Below are 24,315 nucleotides of genomic sequence, written 5' to 3'. Positions count from 1 at the left end.
CACACCAGCCAAACATACAGTTTGCCACTGTCCAGTGCTAATGCCAAAATGCAGAAGTTCTTTATTAAACAGAGAAAAACCCAGTATAAAAAATGATCACAAAGCAACCAGTCCACACAGAAACTTTCATTTTCCAAGCATCTTTCAAAATATGTACTCTAAGATATGTTCCCACCCCAGACTTACAGGAAGAATTCCCTCAAGGCTCAATACTGCTGGCTTGACAACAGCTCCTGCTTTCCCCAATTCAGACTCTAGTAACCCTTCCTTTTCTCCAGGTCATGCAAGGACTTGCACTGCCAGGAGAGGAACCACCTTCTCCTCTTTGTGCTCTGAGAAGCACCTCCCCAGTGTCACACCAGAAACATCGCTCCTCTCCAGGTTAATGCCACAGCACTCAGTTCTATGAGCCTGAGAAGCCAGGAGAACAGTTCTGCCATTTGCCATAGTGAAATTAAATCCTGTAGCAATACTGGCCACAACATCTTCAGCTAAGGGCTGCAGTTCACAGTGAAGAAGCACAGATGCTGGCAACCAATCACCCACCCACCCTTTCCCTGCCACTCACTGTTGCAGAAGTAGAACCACTGCCAAGGCCCAGCTGTCCCACGAGGACATGGACAGCACTGCACCGAAGCCCCTCGGTGCAGCTGTTTCTGTCCATGCCAAATGTTTCTATGGCCCACCAATATAGCCAGAGCCACAGAGGGAGGGTAAACAAGCCAGAGAGGGCCCCATCAGACTCTGCTTCTGTCTGTAAACACTGGGTGAAAAAGTACAAGTGAGTAATATCTGGTGTTTCCAGCAGTTTCAGGATCCCATTAGCAAGACAAATTGCTCCGGCCCACAGGGAACTGTAAACACTCCTGTCGCTTTTTCTCACGTTTCTCTGTGAACAGCCCTGGCATCCAAATAAATGCTGCAGCAGGACCTTGCCAGGGAACATACAAACCCCCCAGTAACCAGTAACCCCCTGTACCAATAGGCTGAGGCAGTGCAGGGGAGGGGCTCGACATCATGGACTCAGACCCACAGGCCTGGAAGGTTGTTTCCTCCTCTTCTTTACGCTGCCAGGAGGAAGATTTCTGAACAGCAAGAGCATTTGTCTATTTGTGAGCCTTTGTGTCACCCCACTCTGATAAAACTGTCCATTTAAGAAGAAGGAGTTGTACCTGAGTTGCTCACCCTTTCCCTGACAGCAGCTATTTGGATCCTTTAAGGCACACTCTCACTTCCTAGAACTGTGGGTTCCCAAGGGAGATCCCTGCACATATGCCATGATGGCATTCTGCAAGAAACTTGCTCGCTGGGCTTCCTCTTCCCTCATCCTGGAGATCTCAGCCTCCTTCATTCTCAGTTTCTCCAGCAGCAGAGAGATCTCACCCTCCTTGTCCAGCAGTGCTTCACGGTGATTACTGGATAGGGCTGTGAAAAAGCAGCATTAATAAAGAAAATTAAGGTATCCCTGGGATAAATAAGAGCAGGCAAAAGGCAATGGAGGTGCTGCAGTCAGCAAGCACACAAGAGGAGCTGCATGAGACATCATGAGAGGTTTTACACAGACAGCATGCACACTTCACTGTTCAAGAAATCCAAACATTTTGCCTGCTGTGCAGGTTTGAGTGGTCATCTGAGTCTTGGTCTCTATAAAATGAGGACAGGAATCCCTGTAAATACATGTGGATGGAGAGTACAACTCACAGGTGTACTCACAGGCAGGAAGCACTTGCTTCCTGTGAGTCACTACCCATGAGCACAGCTCAGTTCCAGGCCTAATGCAGGGTAACTCAGAGTTACCATTTGAGAAGCATGAAAGGATCCATCACCTTTCAGCTGTCTTTCCAGAGCTGCAATCTTCTCTCTCAGCCCATCCTGGGCTGTGCGTTCAGCCTCCAGGTGCCCAATCTGCTCCTGTAATTCCACTTTCACCTTACTTAGCTCTGTCACTTTCTCCTCTTCCTTCCTGTCCAGGTCCTGACACACAAAGACAAATCCATGAACAACCAAACAACTTCAGCAACTTGTTCTGGCCCTGTGGTGACTATCTCTACTCCCGTCCAAACTACCTGCTGAAGTTCCTCCAGCCTCCTCCTGAGCCCATCAGCATACAGGCTCAACTGTTTGGCTTTGGCCTGGGCTTCAGCAACCATTTCTTTTTGCTTAAGGCAGCAGTTCTGAGCTTCATCCCTTGACTCAGTCATCAGCCGCAGCTTCTCTTCTAGGTGTTCTAGTCGTTGCTGCTGTAAGACACGAAGGAAAATGAAAATGAAAATTAAACAGTCCCACTTCATTCCTGTGAAGAGATTCTCCCGTCTCTGTTCCTAATACAGTAAATCCTTTATTAGGATCAACTGGCACTGACAAGCACAGGACACAGTCCTGCTCCTTGCACTCAGGAGTGACTCCAAGAAGCTTCCTCTTGCCAGGGAGGACACTGACAGAGACCAAAACACTCAAATGAGAAACAGAGACAGGTCCTTGGCAGATGCACCGATGCCACCGCCAGTGTTTACAACCAGTGCTCTACCTTCACTTCCTCCATACCTCACATGGCTCTGCAGCACCACTGCATGCAACTGAGCAACTGCTGGATCCCACATGGCAGTAACTCAGTAATTCTATGTCTGTAACTCAATGAAGCATTTTCTTTTGTGATGCTACAAATAAGTAAATATTCTAACAGTTTTTGTGTATTTTCCTCATCCCTTGTTCAGTTTCACAGGATATTAACTTCACTGCCATTTTCACAGAGTTCAATACTACAGTGCCTTTATTTATCTAGCAGCAGTAGCCACCTGAAGAAATTTCTCAATGTTCAGAGAAACAGAAGTACCCCATGAAAGTTGTCATTAAAAAGAAGGATCAACATCTTGCCATTGGCTTCAGATGTTGGCAACTTCAATCTGCCATAACAATATCAGTTCTGTTACTACTGAAGATAGTTCAAATTAGATTTTTCAGGGCTCCTTCCTCAGCAATCACACCATTTGTGAGTTAGTGAAACCCAGAGAGGAGCAAGTTAGCAGCTCCCCAAGACTAAAAGATAGACTAGGTAGCCAAACCACTTCCTTCCCACAGGGACAGGCCCAGAGACAGGTCCTTACCTCCTCCAAGCGTGCCTGACTCCGGACTTTTATTAACTCCTCCTCTGCCCGTCCTCGCTCAGTTAATGCAGCTGCTTTGACTTGGCTCAGCTCCTGCCACAGAAACATGGAAAATCATTCCAGACAGAAAAGATGCATTGCTGCCACACTGACCAGAAAACACCAGCAGCTTCCAGTCGCAGGCCACAAAATGACACAGCTCTCCTTCTCACTCAGGGGCAGCAAAAGCGAAGAAAGATGATAAACCTTTCCTCAGTTCAAGACTGCTATCTAAGTTCAATGCAAATTTCAGTTATATGAGGGCAAGTATTGGTTAAACCTTTCCAAAACAAGGGAATAGGAAAGAGCACTGCTGGATGTAGCTGGGGAAATAGATATGGATAAGCATGCTACACTACTTGTGACAACATGAGAATCCTGTAAAGTCAAATCTTAGTAAGACTCTAACCATGTTAAATGGGATCCTTATTTTTGTCCAATCTGAATTTACAAGTTTCTCCTTGGAACTGTCTTCCTTAATCCAAAGCAGTAAAAATAATTTTAGCTGGTATACTGCTGTTTTCTGTTCCTCCTTACAGCACATGACAATCTTTACACAGTCTGAACTCAGAGACTCCACAAAGCTTTCCTGGCAGCCTTCTCTGTGCACTGCTATATGAGTGTTCAAACGTGCCTAGAGCACTTTTTCTCACCTCGTCCAGAGATATCCTGATGGCCTCCAGCCTCTGGATCCTGTCGTGCATGGAACGTTCACTGGCCTCCATCTGCTGTGCCATACGATCCACCTGCAAAGCAGTAGAAACCAGCAAGTGACAGAAAACCATTCCCATCTCCAGGAAAAGCAAAGAGCAGGACTTCTCATCACGATAGTGAAGCATCCTCTCACTGACCCACCTACCAGCAAAGTCAAATTTTTACCTCCCCCAGAACTCCACTAGGAAACAGCAGTACAGATGGAATCTGCCCTCTAGAAACTAGGAATTTTTAGACAGAGATCCCTCCCAGGCCACAAGGAGGGAGTCCCAAGCTCTCATTATCAAGTGATACAAAACACAACAGATTCATTTTCTAGCTGTAATGTTGGTAAAATCCTCCTGGCCTGTGGCTTTTCTTAAAAGATTTCAATATCTTCAGAGAAATCTATTAGTATAATTTTATTTTGGAGAGATTTCAAACCTCAGTAACACTGCAAAGAGAATTGGTTATAGTCTGTTGGCCTGTCCACACTCAGACACAACCCCCTTTGAAACATAACAGAGAAGGAACTAGCATGCTGAGCCCCATTAAAGGACTGCTTGTGTACAAGCAATTAAAACATTAAAATGTATTTATTTCAGAAGCAGGAAAATATTCCTTATTTGTAATTACCTCTGTGCACAGACCAACACGAAGGCCAGCCTCCCAGCCTCTCTTGTAGCATCACATACCACTCTGGCCCATACTCTTGAAAGCTAGAAAATCTTACTAGCTGGTAGAAAGTCTTGTGATCTCCTCTGTCAGGCTTTGCTTGAAGAAATGGCCCGTTATTCCCACAATAAATCTGAGCCCACTAACTTTTTAACTTTTTAAGAGTACATTACAGCAAACAATGACCTCCACTGGTGATATGTGTCAGGACCAAAGAAAGACTAACCAGGATGCTGCAGAAACCCCATCCTTACCTCTTTTACCCGAAGAGATTCCATGTCTTCAAGGCTTTGTTTAAATCTTCTTTTCTCCATTTCCAGACGTTCTGCAGATTAAAAGCAGGCATATCACAACTCTGGCACTCCTGCCACACAGCTGTATTCATGCTTTTTCACACTCTGCCAACCCTTTCTCCTCGGCTGCCTGTGCTGTTGACTCAGGAACAATGATCCCAGCCGCAGGTATCCACAAGCTGTTTCTACTCCTCCCCTCACCTTCAGCCTCCACAGCCCGCAGCTTCAGCTCTGCTGTCGTGTTGGTCAAGTCTTGTTTCACCTGGAACAGCTGATCCTGCTGAACTTTGCACTTCCTCTCCAACTCATCCACCTACATAAGGAAATTACCACCACAAAGGTTTTTCTTCTCCTATTAGCACAAAAAGTTGGCTGTATAGGACAATGAAGAGACACCCAACCAGAGGATCAAAGCAGAGACCATACATATGGAGCAGATGTTATACATGCTCGAGTGCCAATTCTCAGACTTGGACTTGGCTTCCTACCTGATTTCTCAGCAGCAGATTTTTCTCCCTGGCAGCAGACAAGTCATGCAAAAGCCTACCTTCCCGATCAGCACCTTCCTGCAAAAAGAACCAAAATTAAAAACCTGTACTGCCCCTAGTTCTTGCACTACCAACCTGTGCCAACCAACATCACACCCAGCTAAATCCAACCTACACCACAAACACCAGGGCTCCTCTTCACACCTGGCAACTATCTATCTAATTTACACAAGAATTTTTGTCGTGGTGGCTTTAGCTAACCAGTAGTGGTAAAAACCATGCTTGCCTGTTGCATCCAGCATCCCCCAAATCTACACAAACCAGTTATGACCTATAGCCCTGATCTCAAACGTAACTAGGACTTATCCAGCTCACCTGCTTTTGTTGCTGGAGCTCCTTGAAATGGCACTCAGACACAGAGTTTTGCTCCTGTTTCATGGCATTCACCAGCTCTCCCAAATTGTGCACCTTCTGTTCAGACAGAGCCAGGGCAGCTTCAGTCATCTGCAGCCTATAAAGAAAAGCACTTTATGGAGTCTTTTCCAAGGCAGACACTGCAGCAAGAGCTCTATGCCCTGGTACAAGGTGCTAATGTCCATCTTGCAGTAGGTGACATCAGGCTACCTAAATGAGGCATTTTTTGCTTCTGGGAAAAGGACACCACTGACCTCTATACACAGCAGCATCTGCAGTGACCTGGGACTTCTCAGGGCCCAGTGTTCTGGTGCCCATTGCATTTGCCCTGCACTGTCTTCCATGAGCCAATTTCCCCACCCAGACCCCTCCAGGATTTGCCTGCTCCCACAGAACAAAGCTGGCTATTTTATATCACTGCAAAAATTTTTAAAATTAGACACAGGATTTTAAACATGAGTAGCAGAAGCAATTTGCTTTTTCTGTCCAAGAGGGACATGTCCACATCACTGCATGGCATAAAACACTGCCTTTACCTGGCAGAACTAAACCAGGCAGGCTCAGCAGTGTTTGAAGTCAAACCACGGCCATGTGCATATGGCTCTCCATAATCTAGCACTTCTTTTGAGCACCTCTTCCCCATTGTTCCCAATCCAGACTCCTCCATACCTGCAGTGGTTCCCAGAGAACACTGTCAGCTGTCAGGGGAAGCAGGTAGAGAGTCCTGCCAGGCTGTAAACCATGCAAGGAACATGTCCCCATCCCATCTGCACAATCCTTTTTCTTTCTTCCCACCTTCTGTAATTCACTTGCTTTTACACCAATGCACTGTAATTTTACTTAAAAGCAGGCTAAGTATCTGGTGTGGCAAACTCAAAGGCTTGATCTGACTGTAATTTCTGGATATTACTGCAGAACTAACCAAAATAGTAATCCAGCTACCCTACAAGATTATCCCCCTTCTTAGAAGCTCTGCTCGGCACTGCTTATACAGCACAAACAGTGGGAAGACAAAGGTTTTCCTCCTCCATACTTGGTTTTCAGTGAATTCATAATGGAGTACTGCTCATCCAATGCTTCCTGCAGCTGGCTGACTCGTGCTGCAGACATTCTGCATTTGGGAGGAAAAAAAAGGAAAAAAAAAAAAGGTGAGCAATTTCTGCCAGGAAATGGAGAGTGCTCAATTCTGCCACCAAAGAGCAGAAAACATTTAGAATCTAACTCACTTCTCACTCCTGGCTCTTTCTTCTTTCTGCTTGTCTACAGTATCCACAAAATCCATGAACTGTGAGCAAGGCAAAATTCAGTGAGAAAATTAACTGGATCAGCTACAAACCTTTACATTTCTCATCTTTCTCTTTCTTTTAACAAAACCACTCTACTGGAAGCAAACTGGAAGTCTGATTGGTTTATTAGCACATCTGAATAAGGTCATCAGCTACAGGGACTCTGCATCCTGAGGTGTCAGATGGAAAAACAGATCTCTAGGTTTACACCACTTGGAAAATATCAAATAAATTGCAAAAGAATAAACAAAAGCACAAATAACCAAAACTCCTCCAGAACCCAGACTGTCACTTGAATAACCTGGCTCAGAGGACAGACTCAATGTACTAAATTATGTTGTGTGCCTGCCCATAAAAAAATGCACGTGCAACTTCAGGTACACATTAATACTATCACTGAATGTTCTGTGGGGACCTCAAAGGAAAGCAAAGGACTCCAGTGACCCCATTTGAACTGCCAACATCTGCTGACCTGCTTGTTCTTCTCATCCTTCAGACTCAAAACCTCCTTGCTGAGGATGTTCACTTGGTTCTGGGCCTCACTCAGGATAGCCTCACGGTCTTGGTTGTGATCCAAGGCTTGTTCTGAAGCAGAAAGAGCAGGAGAACATGCACAAGTTTCTAAAGCAACAGAATAGCAAGCATTGCTGGAAGAGAAAGCACTCAGGATGACCACTAGATATCAGAAGCACCTGGAAAGTTGCCCTTCTCAGGCTGGCCCATGTAGAGAGAGCTCCACCTTACATCACAAGGTTGGGTGGGATCAAAGAGAGCAGTGTGTGTGGGGTAATCAACACCCTCAGGAAAGCTGTTAAGCTGTTAACTCTGCTGTGGGCAGGACAATGACACAGGATGTGCTGCATAAGCCACATCAAAACTTGGCTCATCAGAGGCAAACTATGAGCAAAATCTCAGGTTCTCCCACATTCACATGGCACATCAATCTCTAATAACTCAATCAAATTTTGTTGTTTTTTGGTTGTTTTTTTTTTTGCTTTTGCTGGTGAAAGTGACACTTCCAACTTGAGTAGCCCTCACTAAAGGACAAGAGGAGGTGACATAGGACACTGTGGAAATGCTATTGAGAAAGGGAGAGAAAGAGGGTTAGCTCTCTTCTGGAGAAGCAAGTGCCCTATATCCCCCAAGTGCTGGAATGGGAAAGGAGTTAGGTGTTTCATTACTGTACACATCACACTTACCCACAGCTTTCAGGATGTCACCAGGAACATTGTTCCCTGCCAGCTCCAGCCTCTTCAGTGTCTTGTTGCTATGCAAGCAGTTCAGCAAAGCTCGGCCACCCAGAAGCCCAATGTTATTCCATCGCAAATCTACACAGAAAGCAAACTTTCACCATGGCAGTCACATATCTGCTGAGAAACGCAGGGCTCAAGAGAACCCATGCTCTTTATGTATCAACAAGCACAGTTAACTGATCCCAGGCGGTCCCAGCACAAACACAGGTGAATACTGTGGCCCCTTTCAGGATGAAAGGCAGAGAAAGTGACAAAGCAGGAAAGGCAAGGATAAATCTTTAGTAAGCTGCAGGAAGCCATGACAGTTGCAAATCTACCAAAGTCTGCGTCTCACATTTGGCTCTCACAAGCCTTCCTTCTGCAGACAGAATCTGTGGATGAGAAAGAATCAGTGACAAAAGCCACATTCTCCTGAAATTCCAGCAAAATTCCATATAAGGACAAAGCGAGTGTGAATTAAGGATCAAGAGTCTGTCATGAGGCATGCCAACAGCAACCACAAATAGGAATGAGAACACTTCTTCCTCCATTAAAGACGGTTCTGCTCCAAGTACACAGTTCTTTATCTGCAGGTTTGGTTCCAGATATTCCAGTTTCAGTTCCCACTCTCTAAAGGCCATGGGATTGTGACCACTCCCTGCACAAAGGCAGCAAAGCACTCCAGACTGACAGGAATTGGGAATGACACTGACCAGTTGGAAGAAATTGAGGCAAGAAACCTGAAGATACAAGTGTGTTTGCATGCATATATGTATACATGGGGAAAGAACTCTTACCCAGCTCCTGAAGGCTGGTATTTTGTGTCAGTGCCATGGCCAGCTCTCCAGCTCCTTGATGGTTAATCTGGTTATTGCGCAGATCCAGACGCTGAAGAAAGTTGTTTGCTCTCAGTCCTTGGCAGAAAAAGGAGAAGCCCTCCTCCCACATGCCGAGGCTGTTCCACTCTAAGGTTAAGCTAGGGAAATCAGACAGGATTGGTGTTTGTGGAGTCAATAGACAGCTGTGTGACCTTGAATGCTACACAGATCACAGTATACCCGGTCAAACACCCAGCTCTGTGAGTGGACTCAGCTTCAGAGAGCAGGATGCTGCCAAGGCCCAGCACCCTCCAAAAGAGCACCACCAGTTTTCATGCCTTTGCCTTTCCCGCCCCTCACAAGAAATTGCACCACTTGGCATTCCTCCTACCCCAACAAAAAACACCCTCAATCCTTTTCAAATGTCATGCTCCATCTGGCAGGAATAGCACAAAGAGAGGTAGATAGATTTTTTTACCTCCTGATGGATTTGTTCTGCCTAAGAAGTTTTCCCAAAGCCTCAGCTCCCACGGTTCGCAGGTTATTTCCCTGAAACAGAAGCCCCCGGTGATCAGTAGGCTAAGCTTGTCCCAGTCCACCTAGACCACGAACACCACCTGACACATCCCAGCTGTAATGCCAGTTTCAGTCGGGCAAAGACGGTCCAATCAACATTTGTGAAACAATTGTTTCACATTATCAGTCAGCCTTTCACAAAATGAAAAACCCTGGAGGAACAGTGGATCCATACGCAGCGCTGGTCCTATGAGGGCACCATGACTGAGAGCTTGCAAAAATCACAAAATAGCCCAGGATCAGCATGGGCCATGATGGGACAGAAAACGGCGATTCTAGATAAGCATAACTATTTTAACCCACTTCATTAAGAAGGACTCTGTTAACACTAGCACAAATGAGTAAGAAAGTTACGATGCAGTTTGTGACTGTGGGAACAGCTGTATGCCAGAGGAATACAGACAGAAAGTCACTCTCAGTAGAGAGAAAATCACATCTGGAGGCAGATGCTTAGTTCAAAGCACACAGTAGTCAAAAGACAGAAACACAAGTAGAACAGCTAGTAACTCACGGATCAATACAGAAATCCCAAAAAAAGCCTACATAAGCCTCATCTACCCAAGCAGCAACTGACAAAAGGTATATGGCAATAGCTTCCTATCAAAATAGAGTAACTGAATAAAAGTGGATAAAGATGATCTGCAAAGTGTCTTCGGAAAATTGTGACATGGTGTTAACGAGTCAAGGAATGAGTCACTTAAGAACAAAATGTTACAGAAGTATGCATCTTGTTGAACAATCCTGCACCAGGACTGTCCAATTCTCTTTCTCGTTAAGCCTATGCTCCCATGCTCCTTTTTCCTTCTCCATCACAGAACACTGTTAATTCTTTTCAAACAGACTCACCTTCAGATCCAAAGATTTGACTGTGGTGTTGGTGCAAAGACCATGTAACAAAAGTCTTACACCTGAGCAGGGGAAAAAAAAAAAAAAAAAAAAAAAAAAAAAATATATATATATATATATATATATATATATATAAAGCAATCTGTTTATTTCATCTGCGAAACCCTCTGCCTAAACCGGCAGCATATCATCCCAGCGTATCATTCTGTTAAACAGCCAGCTCAGGAGACGTGGCTGCAATAAACAAATTATTTGATAAACTGCCACTGCCGCTGGAAAGCTTGAGCCTGAGTTTTCAGGGCAGGAGACTGTTTATATATTCTCAAAAAGGTGTCCGGGCAGAGAACTACCTGTCAGCTCGTACATCTACCTGACTCAGCCCTGAAAAAAGCCCACGTCTAGGCAGGCTCAGCGGACACGGATGTGCTGCCCACGGAGCCCCCTCACTGCCGGCCACTTTAACCAGCCGGATCGCCCCGCCCGTCCACGGCCAACAGAAGCAGAGCCGCCCTCGCCGCCGGAGGGAGAACCGAGGGGTGCGTGACCACCCGCCCGGTCACGGGCTGGACACCTTGGCCGGCCCCAAATACGAGCGGCCTCCCGCCCCTCCGCCGCGCCCCGCTCGGCGCCCGCGGGACAGCGGGCCCGCCGGCCGCGCTCCGGCCAGCGCGCACCTTCCTCGCTCAAGCCGCAGTCGCCGAGCGCCAGCGCGGCGAAGGGCGCAGCACCGGGCAGCAGCCGGGCCAGCGCGCTGCACGTGGGCAGCGAGAGGCTCTGCGCCGCCAGGTCCAGGCGGCCCCGCGCCCCCGCGGGCTCCCGCAGCCGCCGCAGCACGCTCTCCTGCGGGGCCGCGCCCGCCGCCGCGCACAGCCGCGCGTACTCGCGCCCGAACCGCTCCATGGCCGCGCGCGCTCCCCCGGAACCGCTCCCTGCCCGCGCGCGCTCCCCCGGAACCGCTCCCTGCCCGCGCGCGCTCCCGCCAGGCGCGCCCCCGGGAGGCGGGCCCGGCCGCGCGCGGGACATGGCGGAGCGGGGCGGCCGCGCCGGCGGCTTCAGGAAGGTGCGGCGGCTCCGGGCGCGGCCCCGAGCGGCGGGCGCGGCCCCGGCCCCGCTCATCCGTTCCTCTCTCCGCACAGGACACCGTGGATCGGCTTCTCCGCCTCCATTTCCGGGACGGGAAGACCCGAGGTACCGTGGCGGCCGCGGGCGGCGGCGGGCGGTTCGGGCCGAGCCCCCGCCTCCCCTAACCGCCTCGTCGTTGCAGTTAACGCCGACGCGCAGCTGCTGGTGGCCGAGCTGCTGAACGTCTTCGTCCGAGGTGAGCGCGCAGGGCCACGCCCGCCCCAGCCTGACAGCGATGGGCTCCCGGCTCCTCCCCGAGCACCCGGCCACCCTCCGGCCCTGCTGCCTCCCGCACAGCCGGAGTCCTGACCCAGCTTGCCAGACTCATCCGGGGCGCTGGGCCGCCTCCCTCCTCCCGGGACACCAGCCCGGCGCCCCGGACGAGACGCCCCAGGTGACAGCTCCCAGACCCCTCTCACTGCCCTTCCCTTTCTTTCACTTGGGCTGCAGAAGCAGCGGCACGGGCAGCTCGGCAGGCTCAGGCAGAGGACCTGAAGAAAGTGGATACTGAACACCTGGAGAAAGTATTGCCACAGCTGGTATGTAATTGTGGGCCTGAGCTGCATGGGAGCGGAATGAGGATATGGGCTGAACAGCCTAATCCTCATCCTTTCGGGAGCTGTTTTGAGAACCCAACCCTGTCCTGACTTGCTTACTGCTCTTTCCTTGCAGCTTCTGGATTTCTAGAGGCCTCCTTGAAGCACGTGTCATCTGTCAGCAGACAGTCCTGACCTGACATGTGTCTCAGCCCAGCCTCAGAGACACCCTGGGACCAACAGTCTCAACTTTTTCTTCCTGTGCCATTTTGCTTGTTTCCTCTCTCATTTACCAAGCACAACACGGCCCAAAGCAACGACGCTGTCAGATACTATTTTTGAGAAGAGGGTGCCACAGGCTTACTTTGTTCAGCTGAATGCATAACTGGTTTCCATCTTGCTGCCTTACTCCTGTAACAGAGGCCTGTATTTCACAACGTGGTTAGAAGCTGTTGCTTTCTCAGCTAATGTGAGAAAGAGGTGCTGCTTCACAGAGATGCATGGAAAGATGTAATGGCTGGAAATACCATCCAGCCTTCAGCCTCAAGCAGGCAGCTGTAACAGCAACTCCAGGTGCAGCTCCAAGCCTTCCTAATGAATAGGTCATTAACAGGAGCTTAGTCACAGGCTCTTGCCAAAAGCAGGTAACTGATCTTTATTTTATAAATAAACAGTGTCTGTCCCTCACTACCTTCCAGTATTTCTCAGTCTGTGACATCAAAGAATGCTTGAAACCTTTTAACCATTCAATATTCTCCTCAGAGGCTGCTCCCCCTCTGCTATAAATTTGTTCTCACAAAGAAACATCAGTAAAGTTAAAAACAAATCTCCCTTCCTTGTGTAGGCTTTTTGCTGCAATTCATCATCAAAAGTCAAGTTGCTTCAAAGACTTGCAGAGCTTCCCCCTCACCCACTCTCTTCCCTAAATCTTTGTAGGACGAAACTAAAAAAGGACAAAATAACAAACAGCATGTGTGAGAATCCCACATCACGGGACAGCCTGGCCCCTCTGGCAGCGGGGGGGGCACTGTGAAATAAGAAACCTTACACATGTGGGCAGGACCCACACAACCCAAGTGGCTTTGCTGGGAAATGCACGGCTGGCTGCACGGAGGGCCTGCCTGCTCTGGCCACTGGCTCGCTGCAGGATCAGCCAGAGCGAGCAGTCCTTTTCTCAGGAACAGCTGTGACAAGCAGAGGCTCAGTGGGCCACTGTGCACTTTGAGCTAGGAGCTATCCGGGGGCCTCAGGACACCAACCACTTGGAAACCTCACAAAAACTGCAGTTTCAGTACACATTCTGGTGACAGTACCAGCTTAAGCAGTCCCCAGCACTGCAGCTTCTCAGCTGAGACAACTGTTCAGCTGTACAACACATGCAATGAAGGAACTGACCTAGTTCAGTCTTCAGCCCCACAACCATTGGTAAAAAAAAAGGCAATAGCAAAAAAAAAAAAAAAAAAAAAAAAGGCAAGTGATTCTACCTCTGAATGCCCTAAAACCACAGGGATGAGTTCAGCTACTCTAGCAGAAGTGATACTGAAACAAAACCAGTTCATCAGGTAACTGCAGGTACTGTTCTTCAGCAGGGCAGGAATCCTTGTAGCAAGTACCTTCGTGAAGAGCCCACCATTTTAAGTGAGGGGGTGTCCTGTCCCCCTTAAAGAAGTCACTCCTGCTTCCTCACCTTTTCCAGATTTCAGGTCCTTGTCTCTGCCTCCACCCTGACACCTACTGAAACAGCAGTCCCAAAGTTGCTGCCCTAAAAAGGCTCAAGCTCCCTTCTCTGACACACAGAGAAGAGAACTGCTCATGTGGACGTCCACTGTAAAGCAGCAATTGAATAGCAGCAGCAGCAGCTAAAAGTAACTCTTTGTATAGGGAAGGGGAATAAGACTCTTGTCTAGGTATTGAAGGTAGCAATTTTTCATTCTTGTGGTTAAACTGGGTTTGATGCACAGATGAGTTACAAAAGGGACAAGCATGGGCAGAACTGCCTGAGGGAATACACTCAGCGATGTAAAGCCCTCACACTTAACCCATGAAACTGCCCCAGGAATACTGATACTGCTGCTTGTGTCCCTAAACTTGTTTTAATCCATGTCAGGTACTTGCAGGGGATAGTTAGGGTCCTAACCCTTTACAAAAACTGACATAATTAGAGCAGCTAAGAAAATCAGTTAAGCAGATTATAATATTTGATGTCACCTGTGCTCTTCAAAAAACAAGGACTAGCACATCTGAAGGCACACTGCAGCTTCCTCCCAACCACACTGCTTCTGCATATTCTAATCCTGGAAACCAAAAACACCAGCACAAGTATTTCACCACCTATCATTAGCAACAGCTCCTGGTTTCCCCACAGGATATCCTGTATAAATTCAGGATAACTGTATAAATTCACAGGATAACTGTATAAATTCAGCAAGGCAGCTCTAGCTACCATCTACCTCTGATTTGTGTGATACGAATAAGCCTGAACCAAGATACTGACAGTGCTATGCAGCAGGGGTTCAGCCCACACTTAATTCACCAAAGAGTAATAAACTTTAAGCATTATTTGACTGGTTTTTTTGTTTGATGTGGTATGTCTTTTATAGCCTATCAAGTGGCAGAAGGGCTTGCTTTCCACAGGGAGGATTGAGTACAGGAGCTGTACACAGTGCTCTCACATTCCCACTGCCAGTGGCTGCACACGCTCCCTGTTCACATCCGGGTGTCATATAAGAAATCCATCAAATTTTGCTAAAGTGTTCTGTGCTCCTTCTGCTTTGAGTTTCCTTCTTCCTCTTCCACCTTTCTTTCATGCCTCCCCCTCCCTCCAAGTTTCTTCAAAGCATCTGTGAGCATTTGGAAGTAATTAGACCCAAAGGGAAATGTTGGCCAGGCAGGGAGGCAATGACAAGTGCCAGGAACCCAGGGTGCCCTTTCTAGCCACTTTGAAGTTTATTCAGATGGTACAAAGCTCCGTTTTGCTTTGTTGAAAAAAAATGGGAGGAAGGGAACGAGGCATGACAGGCCAATTGAAAAGAGAACAGGTTCCTGTGAACTGACACACACACCAAGTGCCAGGGCAAGAAGCTATTAAGGGGACCGACCAAAAGGGCCCCCGTGGCCACTCTGCTTTATTACATCTACAAATTGTGCAGATGCACATGTATTGCAGGGAGGGAACAAGGAAAATGGAAAGCATGGTATTACTGTACCATGGAACCCCAGCTCTCCACAGATCACTGATCCACAGAGAAGACTTCAAACAAAACCCAGTGCCATGACTGCTGTGGCACAACAGAGTTCATCTCCAGTGTAAGGGCAATGCTAACCAATTCATCCCCCCACGGCGTCTGCAGGAGACAAAGATCTGGACTGGGCCTTTTCCCTGTTCACTAACTGCAGTGCAGAGCATGCCTACCCTGCTCTGGGAATACTGAGGCCACCAATCAACTCTCATTTGAAGAGACCCTTCCACTGCATGTTTCTTCCCTTGCTGTAACTAATTACTGATGGTAATTATACACAGTGAAAATACAACTAGAGCTTAGGGCAGAAACAAGCTCAACAGGCATTCCATGAACAGACACCTGTGTTCCTTGTTAACAAGATTCTGGCAACTGAACACAATACAAGTGCAGCAGCCCAAGTGCTTCACAGGAAAGTTCACTTATCTGAACTGGTTTAAGGAACTTAAGTGCTTCTTCTTCATTTTCCAGCCATCTATGTCCAGAATTATCAGTAGCACTAACCCTAATTATTAAGAGGCAGAGACAAGTCTTGTTCTAGGCACCACTTAACAATTATAGGTAAAGCTGAACCAGATTGTATCTGGCTACTAGAATACAGGCTAGACTCGAGTGATCTCTGAAGGTGGAACTGAGAGGATTTGAATTTAAAAATATGGATAGAAACAAAGTCCTTTGCAGAAAGTATATAAGAATCATGTCCCCCTTAATTCTCTATTCTTATTATTTGCATGCAAGAAACCTTAAATTTATCCTCTAACCTTGCTTCTGTAGTCACAAAGACCACAAACAGGCCCTCCACTCCTCCACCAGCTGCAACTGGTATCTGAAATAGCCATTCTCTTTTTATAACTAATGTTCATACAGATTAGATCTCTCCAGGGCCACCAACGTCTTTTACACGTTCTCAGTAAGTTCATGGAGAAGAGGGCACAGCTGACAACTCAGTGATCCAGCAGCCCAGCATGCTTCATCTCTTTCCACCTACAAAATAAACATAACACCATTAAAACACTTAACATGTAATTATCCCTTACTCATTTCTCAATAAAACAGTGTGGTGGCTGAGGGTTCTGGTCACTGCTGTGTTCAGGCAGCATTGGGGACCACAAGAGAGCACTTGGGGAGATGAAATGGTGAACACATCACGACTTTTGGAGCAGGGAACTTCATCCTTCACATTATTAATATACAGCTTAAAGCATATTATTAACCTTTCACAACAACTGGTAAATGGGAAACCTGCACAGGTAGGTGGGATGATATTTTGTACTTTATCCAAATAATCTTGGAAAAGAAAACTATTTCAAGTGCAATGCTTCAAACATATTGGAAATGGGAAATAGTGAAGATCCTGTTTCCCACTGCATCAGCATCTCAGCACCAATCTAATCCAGACCAGCCACAGCAGGGAAACACACTGGCCCACTGTTCACAGCCTTCACACCTTACCCTCTGCTTGCTGGAACTGATAGCCCTGTCTTCCAGAAACTGATACCAAAATTCTCATCCATGAAGTTAACATTTGGCATTATTAGCCAGGTCACTCCATATAAGAATTACTAGTTTTGCTTCCATTAAGGGAGCAGACTGAATGTCTCTTTTTTTTTTTTTTGCCCCCCCACCTCCTTTTTTTCTCTTCCTGTAACCCCTTGCCCCATCTTTGCCACTGCATCAAAAAGTGAATGTTGCCAATTGTTTAATTCAGGAATTCCTTTTATAATTACTTCATATTCTGTATAAATTCTCATCTAAAATGCATACATAAGTCACTTGTTCTGGGACGAAAAACAAGGTCACAGTTTTCTGATCAGGATAAAATAAGAAAAAAATTATAATGGACAATTGGTTGCAATTTTAATTATGGAAAACCCCTACTGGTTTGCAGTGAAGATTAAAAAAAGTAAGACCAACTAAAAAACTCAAGAGAAGTGAAAGTACTAAAACAGACTACAGCAGCAAAAGGAGAGTTATGCCAGAGATTTAACAGATTACATGGTCCCTTGGTATGTAGAATATCCTGCCTATTAGTATTTGACCTACACTTGCAGAGTGTAGAGCTCAGCACACCAAGCTCAGAACACAGTTAAAAATGCTACAAGCATATGGATTAGGCATCAGACTTCCCAATGTTCAGAATCTGCATTCATATACGTCTCCAGTGAAGGCTGAGGTTCAAGTCACCAACGAATTTGTGACTGACAAGCAGTGAACCAAATGTCCTGCAAGCAGAAGCTGACAGCTGCAACAATACTGTCAATATCCAACACGTTTGGCAGAGAGGAGGCTGCCTTTTGGGGCAGCTCAGAATGAGCAGAGCTCTCCTACACTTCATTGATACCTGGAAGCTTCAGCCATTTGGGTATTTTCCCAGGGGCCTTTCTAAACACTTGTGGAGCTCCCTGAGTGCTGGCTGCTTCTGGCTGCTCAATGGTCTCTTTGTCACTTCCCACTTCTGGTTCAGAGAGGGATGGAGCCACTGATGCTAAAGTTGATGAAGCAGAAGGAACTAATGATCTGGATAAACATCAGAGAAAGGAAATAAGCAAGTAGAATTAAGCTTCATTTTTCATAATAGCCCCCTCTACCACCACCACCTTTAAACTTTTAAAGTTAGATTGAAAAAGCTCTTCTTTTCCCATGATAGAAGCACTAGTATTTACTTAAGTCACTGAAATCCTACTTTGCAAAGGACTCACAAAGCTATGAAGTCAAGTATGACAGTACGACTGTTTCTGGACAGAAGGAAGTCCTAGTATCTTCAAAACACTTCTTTGTAGTAAGATGGGTTCATTTCATGCTTCCCATTCCTGAAATACTAAGGCATTTGCAACTCTACTCAACTCCAACATACCTGGCTACTAATAAATCAGCTGCAGAAGGAGAAACTGCAGAGCTCAGCAGGTCTGATTTCAGGTAACAAGCTGTTTAGAAATGAAACCAAATTACTTTTTTGGTAACACAGATACATCAATCACCACAGTATCACTCTCAGCTCAAAAATACCTGCTGTATACTACAGTAAACCTACATCACCTTCCTCCCAATGACACAGGACACTGCTAAACCATGCCAGTTTCTTTCACGACTCAGAGGTGTTCTATTTCATCATTCAAACCCCAAGACCTTGACATTTTCTTTCAGTGCTCACTGCATCTTAGGAACTTTTCTGTGAAGCCACAGCATACTTTGGTCTCTGGGAGAAACAGGGATTCTAAGCATAAACCAGAGATGCCAAAGAACCTAAGATTCAGATCTGTTCTACCATCTTCAGCCGGTCCACTACCACAGGAGCTCTGCAAAAGCATTTCATAGACATTTGTCTGGTTAACATTTTGAACAACAGGGTTTTTTCCCCTAGGAGTCGTTCTTCCATCCATTCTTCATCCCATGGCAGACAGTGCCTACTCCCCAACCTATCAAATCCCATAACAGAGGTACAATCTCTACATCTGTGCTCAAGCTAACTGACCAAACCAGCTCTGAAGAGCTTTTGCCAGCCAGAATGGGGACATTCACCAGCATTCTCAAGGACTGCAGTTTCTTTTGACAGAACTCTTGACAGTAAGGATGCAATACTGAGTCTACTGCAGCAACTATACAGTCAGATGAATGAGAAAGGAGATGCACTCACCCCTGCACTCCTCCGATCCAAAATGAATGACAGCAGTTGGGAAAAGTTTAGCCTGCAACAAAAGGGGAAAAGAAGGTATCACTGTCTGCAGATGTTTTCACAGTTCATTGTTAACATTAGAGGCAGGTTAGACAGCTACAGACAAATTCATGGAGTTCAAACCAAGGTCACTAACCATCTGTAATTCAGGAAAACTTAAACGTGTGCAGAGCACAGGACATTCAGAGTAAGACATGAAGGAAAATTTTATGATCTGATGTACTAAACAGGTGATGAGACCTCTACACAGCAAGTGCTTACTGCAGGAATGCCCTGCCATTCCTTCTCCTCTCTCCCCATATCTCAGGCCATTGTACTGCATCCAGATTCTCCACTGCTGAGCAGATAACATTAATATGATGAAGAATCCTCTGAGTGGCTGACACCAAGAGAAGAAAAATCCAGCTATGCCCTTCCAAAATCTAATCTAAATCATTTTATTACATTTACACCCTGTCTATAGTTGAAATTTTTCTAGTTTCAGCACCTTTCCAGGATTAAGTATTTCCTTTTATAAATCCAACCTGAATTCCTAGTTCCTACTTATCAGAATAATTGCCATATTCAAATATTTTTTTCTATCCAGTGGGTTTGTGGTTTTTTTTTTTTTTCCTTTTATTTCAATGGAAGTCCCTGTAATTTGTGTCCATTTCCTCTTGTCCTTTTACAGGGCACTGCTAAGAACTCTGGACCATATTCCTTGCTGTTTCCCATCTCTTCTACTACACACATTAACAAGACCCCACAGGGCTTCTTTTTTTCCAGGCTGAACAACCTCAACTCTGCCTCTCCCCATATGTCAGATGCAAGTCACTTCAGTATCTTTTGGTCCTTTTCTGGGCACCAGAGAAACTGTGAAACTGGCCTCACAAATCCCCTGTTCAACTAAGGAATCACAAAAGCACCTGTAGGTATAAAGGAGGCACCTACCTATGGAGGTTGCTCTGTCACCCACAGTGACCCCAGTGTCACACCTCCTCTTCAAAAAAACTCAGTGATACTTTACAAAGCACTACACCACCATATCCAATGGTGAATCCAAGTGTTCCCAAGGGAAATGCAGAGCAAGAGAGCCAAAGTTATTAAATTTCACTCTAAAAACAGATACTACTGCAAGCTCAGGCTTAGATTTTTAAAAGGGTATGATTATGCAGAAGATTAATATGATATGGCATAACCAGCTGTTCCAGAAAGGACTCTGAAAAAATAACCGTCATATTTATTACATGCATTATATGCCAGTATAATACCACATAAAGAATAACTAGCTGAAACAATTCTATTAAGCTTTTAGGAAGCCTTGTACTAAGAGACAGGTAAAGAAACCAAATGATCATGGTGTAAAAGAGGCAAGTACCACTATAGCCAGAAACTGTACAGCAAATGTTAATTAATGGTCTACATTTTCCCTGGCAAAACGGTAACACTAAGCTTGTGTTCACACTGATCCAATAAATAAATAACCAGATAAAAGCAAGTCACTGCCCCACTTGGTATCACTCATATGTACTTGGGAACTGTGCAGGGCAGACTGACTGCTCTGGAGTTTTCTTGAGCCTCTGTTGCCACCATCAGCCCAGGCTGGATACTGGAATGATGGTCCTTGGACCCAATCCAGCACAGCAATTACCAGAACTCAAAAGAACCCTGATCTTCACAGAGGAGGCTGTGGACTGCTGCCTAATATGGAGACTAATAAAATTGTATTAACCGAAGGCAAAATGAAATAGCTTCACCTCTCTTCCTGCCTATAAGCTTCAGATGAGCATATGGTGTTACGCATTTTTTTGACATTAATCCAGAGGCCACAGGAGACTGTGTCATGCAGCACAGTCAACATCACGCTAGGCTGAAACAGGAGACATTTATCACTCTGCCCCAAGACTCAGCTCCTGCTAAAGCATCCAGGCAAATTCACATCCTTGAACTGACATTTTAGCAAAATAATTATTTATTAGGTCTTTTAACATTTCATTCCTCAATCAACAGGGCCTAAGGTTGCCTGCTCCAGTCACAAAGACAGCTCTCCATAAACTTTTTTAATTACAAAGTACCAGACATGGTTTAGAAATCCCAGAAAAAACTCTCAAAAGAGCTTTGATGTTTCTACAGCATTCGTCTATTTTGGAAATGGGTGCCTTAAAAAAAGGCCCCCCCCAACACACATACACTCAAGCCCTTTTACACACAACATCCTTTTCATGCCAGCTGCAAGTTGGAAAATGAGGTTTTTGTAGTGTGTTAGTGTTGGAATTTTTTAATAACCTCCCCTCTCTTTTTTTTGCCTCCCGACCAATTATCTTGGTAAATAATTAACATTCTGAAGGAGATAAGTAAGCACAGAAACTCAGAACTCAAAGCCCTTTAGTTCAAAGCCCTGCCCTTTTCTCTTCATTTCCCTGCTGCTGCCACTGAAACTTCCTTGTCAATCAAGCTCTGGGCACACACATCAAAGCTTTATGTGGGAATGGCCCCAAGGGGTCAGAGAAAATTCATGGCAGAGCCTGTGTGAGGCACAAAGAGAGAAAGAGAGTGAGAAATACAGACCAAGAGCTAGACAGACTCACTCAACAAACAAACATATAGACAGACTATGCCCCAATATAAACCTCTAGCCTATTTACTCACAGGTTGTCAAATAACCATAGTTCACAGTTTCAGGATTCACGTCCACAACTATTTCCTAATGCTGGCAAAACATCAGTTCGAATGTTTCAGTTCAAATTCTTAATTGAAAGAAACTTAAAGGAGCTAGACAGCAGCCCTGCAGCACACAGAATGCAACGTCCTTCCCACGGCTCCTTTCCCTGCATCTCTATCCTTTCCTAGGGGTCAGCCAACATGGAGTCTCCTCTTTCCAAACCTCCATCCAATAAGGTTTTTCCCTCCAATCCAAACAGACTATTGGCTCATGCACAGAACCTTTGGTCTAGCTTCCTTTGTGTGGAATTGTCAGGTACCACCCCAATCCCAGCACTCCCTGAGGGTGCAGCATAGAAGGCAGCCAGCTACACTTCACCTGGGAATTCTCTAGCCAGTCACTGGCAGGACCTAACGCTGTCCCAGAGTTTGTTATAATCTGAAGTATTTAAATCAGCATCATTTTCACACGAAAAAATAAAAGCAGGCCAGTAGAATGATCCCACTGTCCAGGGATTGTCTCAGCATAAAGATGAGAAGGTTTTAGTGGATTCTGTCCATGAAAACATACGAGCCCAAAGTCAAAGCCCTTAGCATTCTCTAACACACCTGTGAATGTAACAATCAAACACTGGGCAGTTTGACCATCACCTGAAAACTGTATCCTAAAGTCAGCTGTTCTAATGTTTGCAGTTGTTCTAATGCACCTGACAATGTTTCTGGAACAACTCTGCAGTTCTTCACTGCATAGGGTTCTTGCAAGAACATCTGTGAATCAGAACAGATTTTGAGAACTCTTAGGAGCCTGCCAGGTTGACCAAAAGAATCAAAGGATGTTCAAAACAAGTAACTCAAAAAGCTCCACTCACTTATATGCAGAGAATTACTACAATAGGACTGAGCCAACAGCCAGTTACTACACTCCAACACCCAGCATTTCTCTTCCTTGCTGCTTTGATTTCCAGCCAAAAAAACTGCCATTCTGACTGGGGAAATAGATGCTATTAATCTATTGAATCATAATCTTCAAATCACACTGTCCAAGATGTATTTACAACATAGAGTCAGATTTACTACACCAATACCTAGAAATCCAACTGTAAATGGTGTCCCATTGTGCAATTATATAGATGTGATGTTAATAAAAATACTTTGAGTTTGTGGGTTGTTTTTATTTTTGTGAGTTTCCTGTTTTTTGGGGTTTTTCTTTTTTATACAGATGAAAAACTAACACCTAAAGAGACAATTTACTCATGGTCACACAGGATGGCAGCAGCAGCAATGAGAACTAAGCATGCAAATCTCAAGAGCCCCATCCAAGATCATAATCACGGGACAGCTCTCTTCTGAAGGGATTAGAAAGTCGCTGAGGTAAGGAGAAAAGGAAGTCAATGTTCTGTTTATTACCCTTCTCACTTAATAAGTATCATTCTAAATGACCGCCTCCTCAGATTTTAAAAAGATGTAACAGCTTCATCCATCTGCTTGGTTACAGTTGCAGAAGTTTAAATGAACACTTTCTATTTCAGAGATCTGAAGACCAGCCTGTTACTCATAAAGCCCTATTTAGTCTGAAACTATACAGCTGAGCAACTCGGGTTTTACTCAGAGAGATAGTGAACGGTTACTCAGACACTGCGGTGGTGAGCGTGGTTTGGGACAGCATGGCAGCCCGGCTGTGGAGTGGCACACTGGGGCTGCTGCATCTCACATTCCACGATAAAAATATCCACTTCAGAACAACAGTCCCTGGTGAATCCAGCTGTGATACAGCAGAGAGACATTTCTGATTTGTTTTACTGTTTTAGTAACTTGTTCTCTAGAACACAGAAAATATTTCAGGCAGAACCCTCCCCAAATAACACCTCAATACTTTCTGTTTCTCAGACATACATATGCAAAAAAATCCTAGAACAGAGCATTGCAGGTGATGCACATTATTCTTGGGAAGCTATTCTCTTCCCTGACAGCAATGCTGTCAGACCAGGCAGAGGCTGCTGCTGAAGGGAACTTGCAGCTGCCAGAAGGAGCAGCATTCTTTCCGTTACACAATCTGAGAAGATCAGAGTGCCACAAGTCTGCTGTTAGACTGATGTTAGGAAGATGAATAAGAACATAAGCACTTCAAAGGAACACGCGCATGGAAGGAGAAACCCAAGCTACCAACATGAAATACTGCATAGTACACACACCCCAAATACATAAACTAGGTCTTGGAAAATTCAGCTGGCAGGCCGGTGGATCAAAAGTTTCTCCAGCAAAACTGCACAGCAGAGCTGAGACAGAAATAAACACCACAGTCATGGTGAAAGAGGCAGATCAAGCGGTTCAAGTTTATAACCTGAGAACGAAGCTGCCCAATGTGGACTTCAACTGCCAGAAGAGATGGATATTCTGTGGCCAACATTGAAGAGATTTGATCCAGCTAGGTCAGGGGACCTTTAAAATTCATAAGGCAAAGATAAGGTTTAAAAACACTCTTTTGAGAAGGCTACTTATGAAGGCATCCAAGTACAAAGAGCATTCATTGAGACCTTGATAGCTGAGATCAGAAAGATCTGGCCTTCAAAACTGACAGCAGCAGTGAACATTTTGGGCAGGATTTCCACTCCAAATTCAGTTGTGCAAGGAGCCTCTCATT

General features: G+C 45.6%; 3 protein-coding genes across 6 annotated transcripts in view; 1 reads left to right on the top strand and 2 right to left on the bottom strand.

Moving 5' to 3' along the window:
- Window positions 1–38: 38 nt before the first annotated feature.
- On the bottom strand, window positions 39–11,364 carry LRRC45 (leucine rich repeat containing 45). Of its 3 annotated transcripts, none has more exons than XM_053994526.1 (17): window positions 11,139–11,364; window positions 10,465–10,526; window positions 9,521–9,591; window positions 9,022–9,200; window positions 8,192–8,320; window positions 7,465–7,577; window positions 6,933–6,991; window positions 6,740–6,817; window positions 5,668–5,803; window positions 5,293–5,370; window positions 5,006–5,117; window positions 4,766–4,836; window positions 3,797–3,889; window positions 3,105–3,197; window positions 2,067–2,240; window positions 1,827–1,974; window positions 39–1,425 (listed from the first exon to the last, which is right to left on the bottom strand). In XM_053994526.1, the coding sequence occupies exons 1-17, from the start codon at window positions 11,362–11,364 to the stop codon at window positions 1,229–1,231; spliced, it is 2,019 nt and encodes a 672-aa protein (XP_053850501.1). In that variant the 3' UTR covers window positions 39–1,228. The 3 variants fall into 3 exon arrangements, with proteins under 3 accessions (XP_053850501.1, XP_053850502.1, XP_053850503.1); XM_053994527.1 differs by lacking the exon at window positions 11,139–11,364 and adding an exon at window positions 10,815–11,037; XM_053994528.1 differs by lacking the exons at window positions 9,521–9,591; window positions 11,139–11,364 and adding an exon at window positions 10,835–11,036.
- A 75-nt stretch (window positions 11,365–11,439) lies between these two features.
- CENPX (centromere protein X) lies at window positions 11,440–12,809 on the top strand. 2 transcript variants are annotated; one of them, XM_053994520.1, is made up of 5 exons: window positions 11,440–11,524; window positions 11,601–11,652; window positions 11,729–11,782; window positions 12,040–12,125; window positions 12,259–12,809. In XM_053994520.1, exons 1-5 carry the CDS (start codon window positions 11,486–11,488, stop codon window positions 12,271–12,273), a joined length of 246 nt encoding a protein of 81 aa, XP_053850495.1. In that variant the 5' UTR covers window positions 11,440–11,485; the 3' UTR covers window positions 12,274–12,809. The 2 variants fall into 2 exon arrangements, with proteins under 2 accessions (XP_053850495.1, XP_053850494.1); XM_053994519.1 differs by having other exon boundaries at window positions 12,037–12,125.
- A 2,235-nt stretch (window positions 12,810–15,044) lies between these two features.
- Window positions 15,045–24,315, bottom strand: part of ASPSCR1 (ASPSCR1 tether for SLC2A4, UBX domain containing) — a 35,934-nt gene continuing 26,663 nt past the window's right edge. The window contains exons 13-16 of the mRNA XM_053994518.1: window positions 18,996–19,047; window positions 18,216–18,285; window positions 17,703–17,878; window positions 15,045–16,345 (exon numbers count right to left, since the gene is read on the bottom strand). Coding sequence (XP_053850493.1) covers window positions 16,332–16,345; window positions 17,703–17,878; window positions 18,216–18,285; window positions 18,996–19,047 — 312 coding nt within the window. The 3' untranslated portion in view covers window positions 15,045–16,331. The remainder of the gene's footprint in view (window positions 16,346–17,702; window positions 17,879–18,215; window positions 18,286–18,995; window positions 19,048–24,315) is intronic.

The sequence above is a fragment of the Vidua macroura genome, chromosome 19, assembly GCF_024509145.1.
Source record: "Vidua macroura isolate BioBank_ID:100142 chromosome 19, ASM2450914v1, whole genome shotgun sequence".
In the NCBI taxonomy this organism is placed as follows: domain Eukaryota; kingdom Metazoa; phylum Chordata; class Aves; order Passeriformes; family Viduidae; genus Vidua; species Vidua macroura.
Note: the sequence above shows the minus strand (reverse complement) of the source record. Positions and strands in the feature narration are given on the sequence as shown.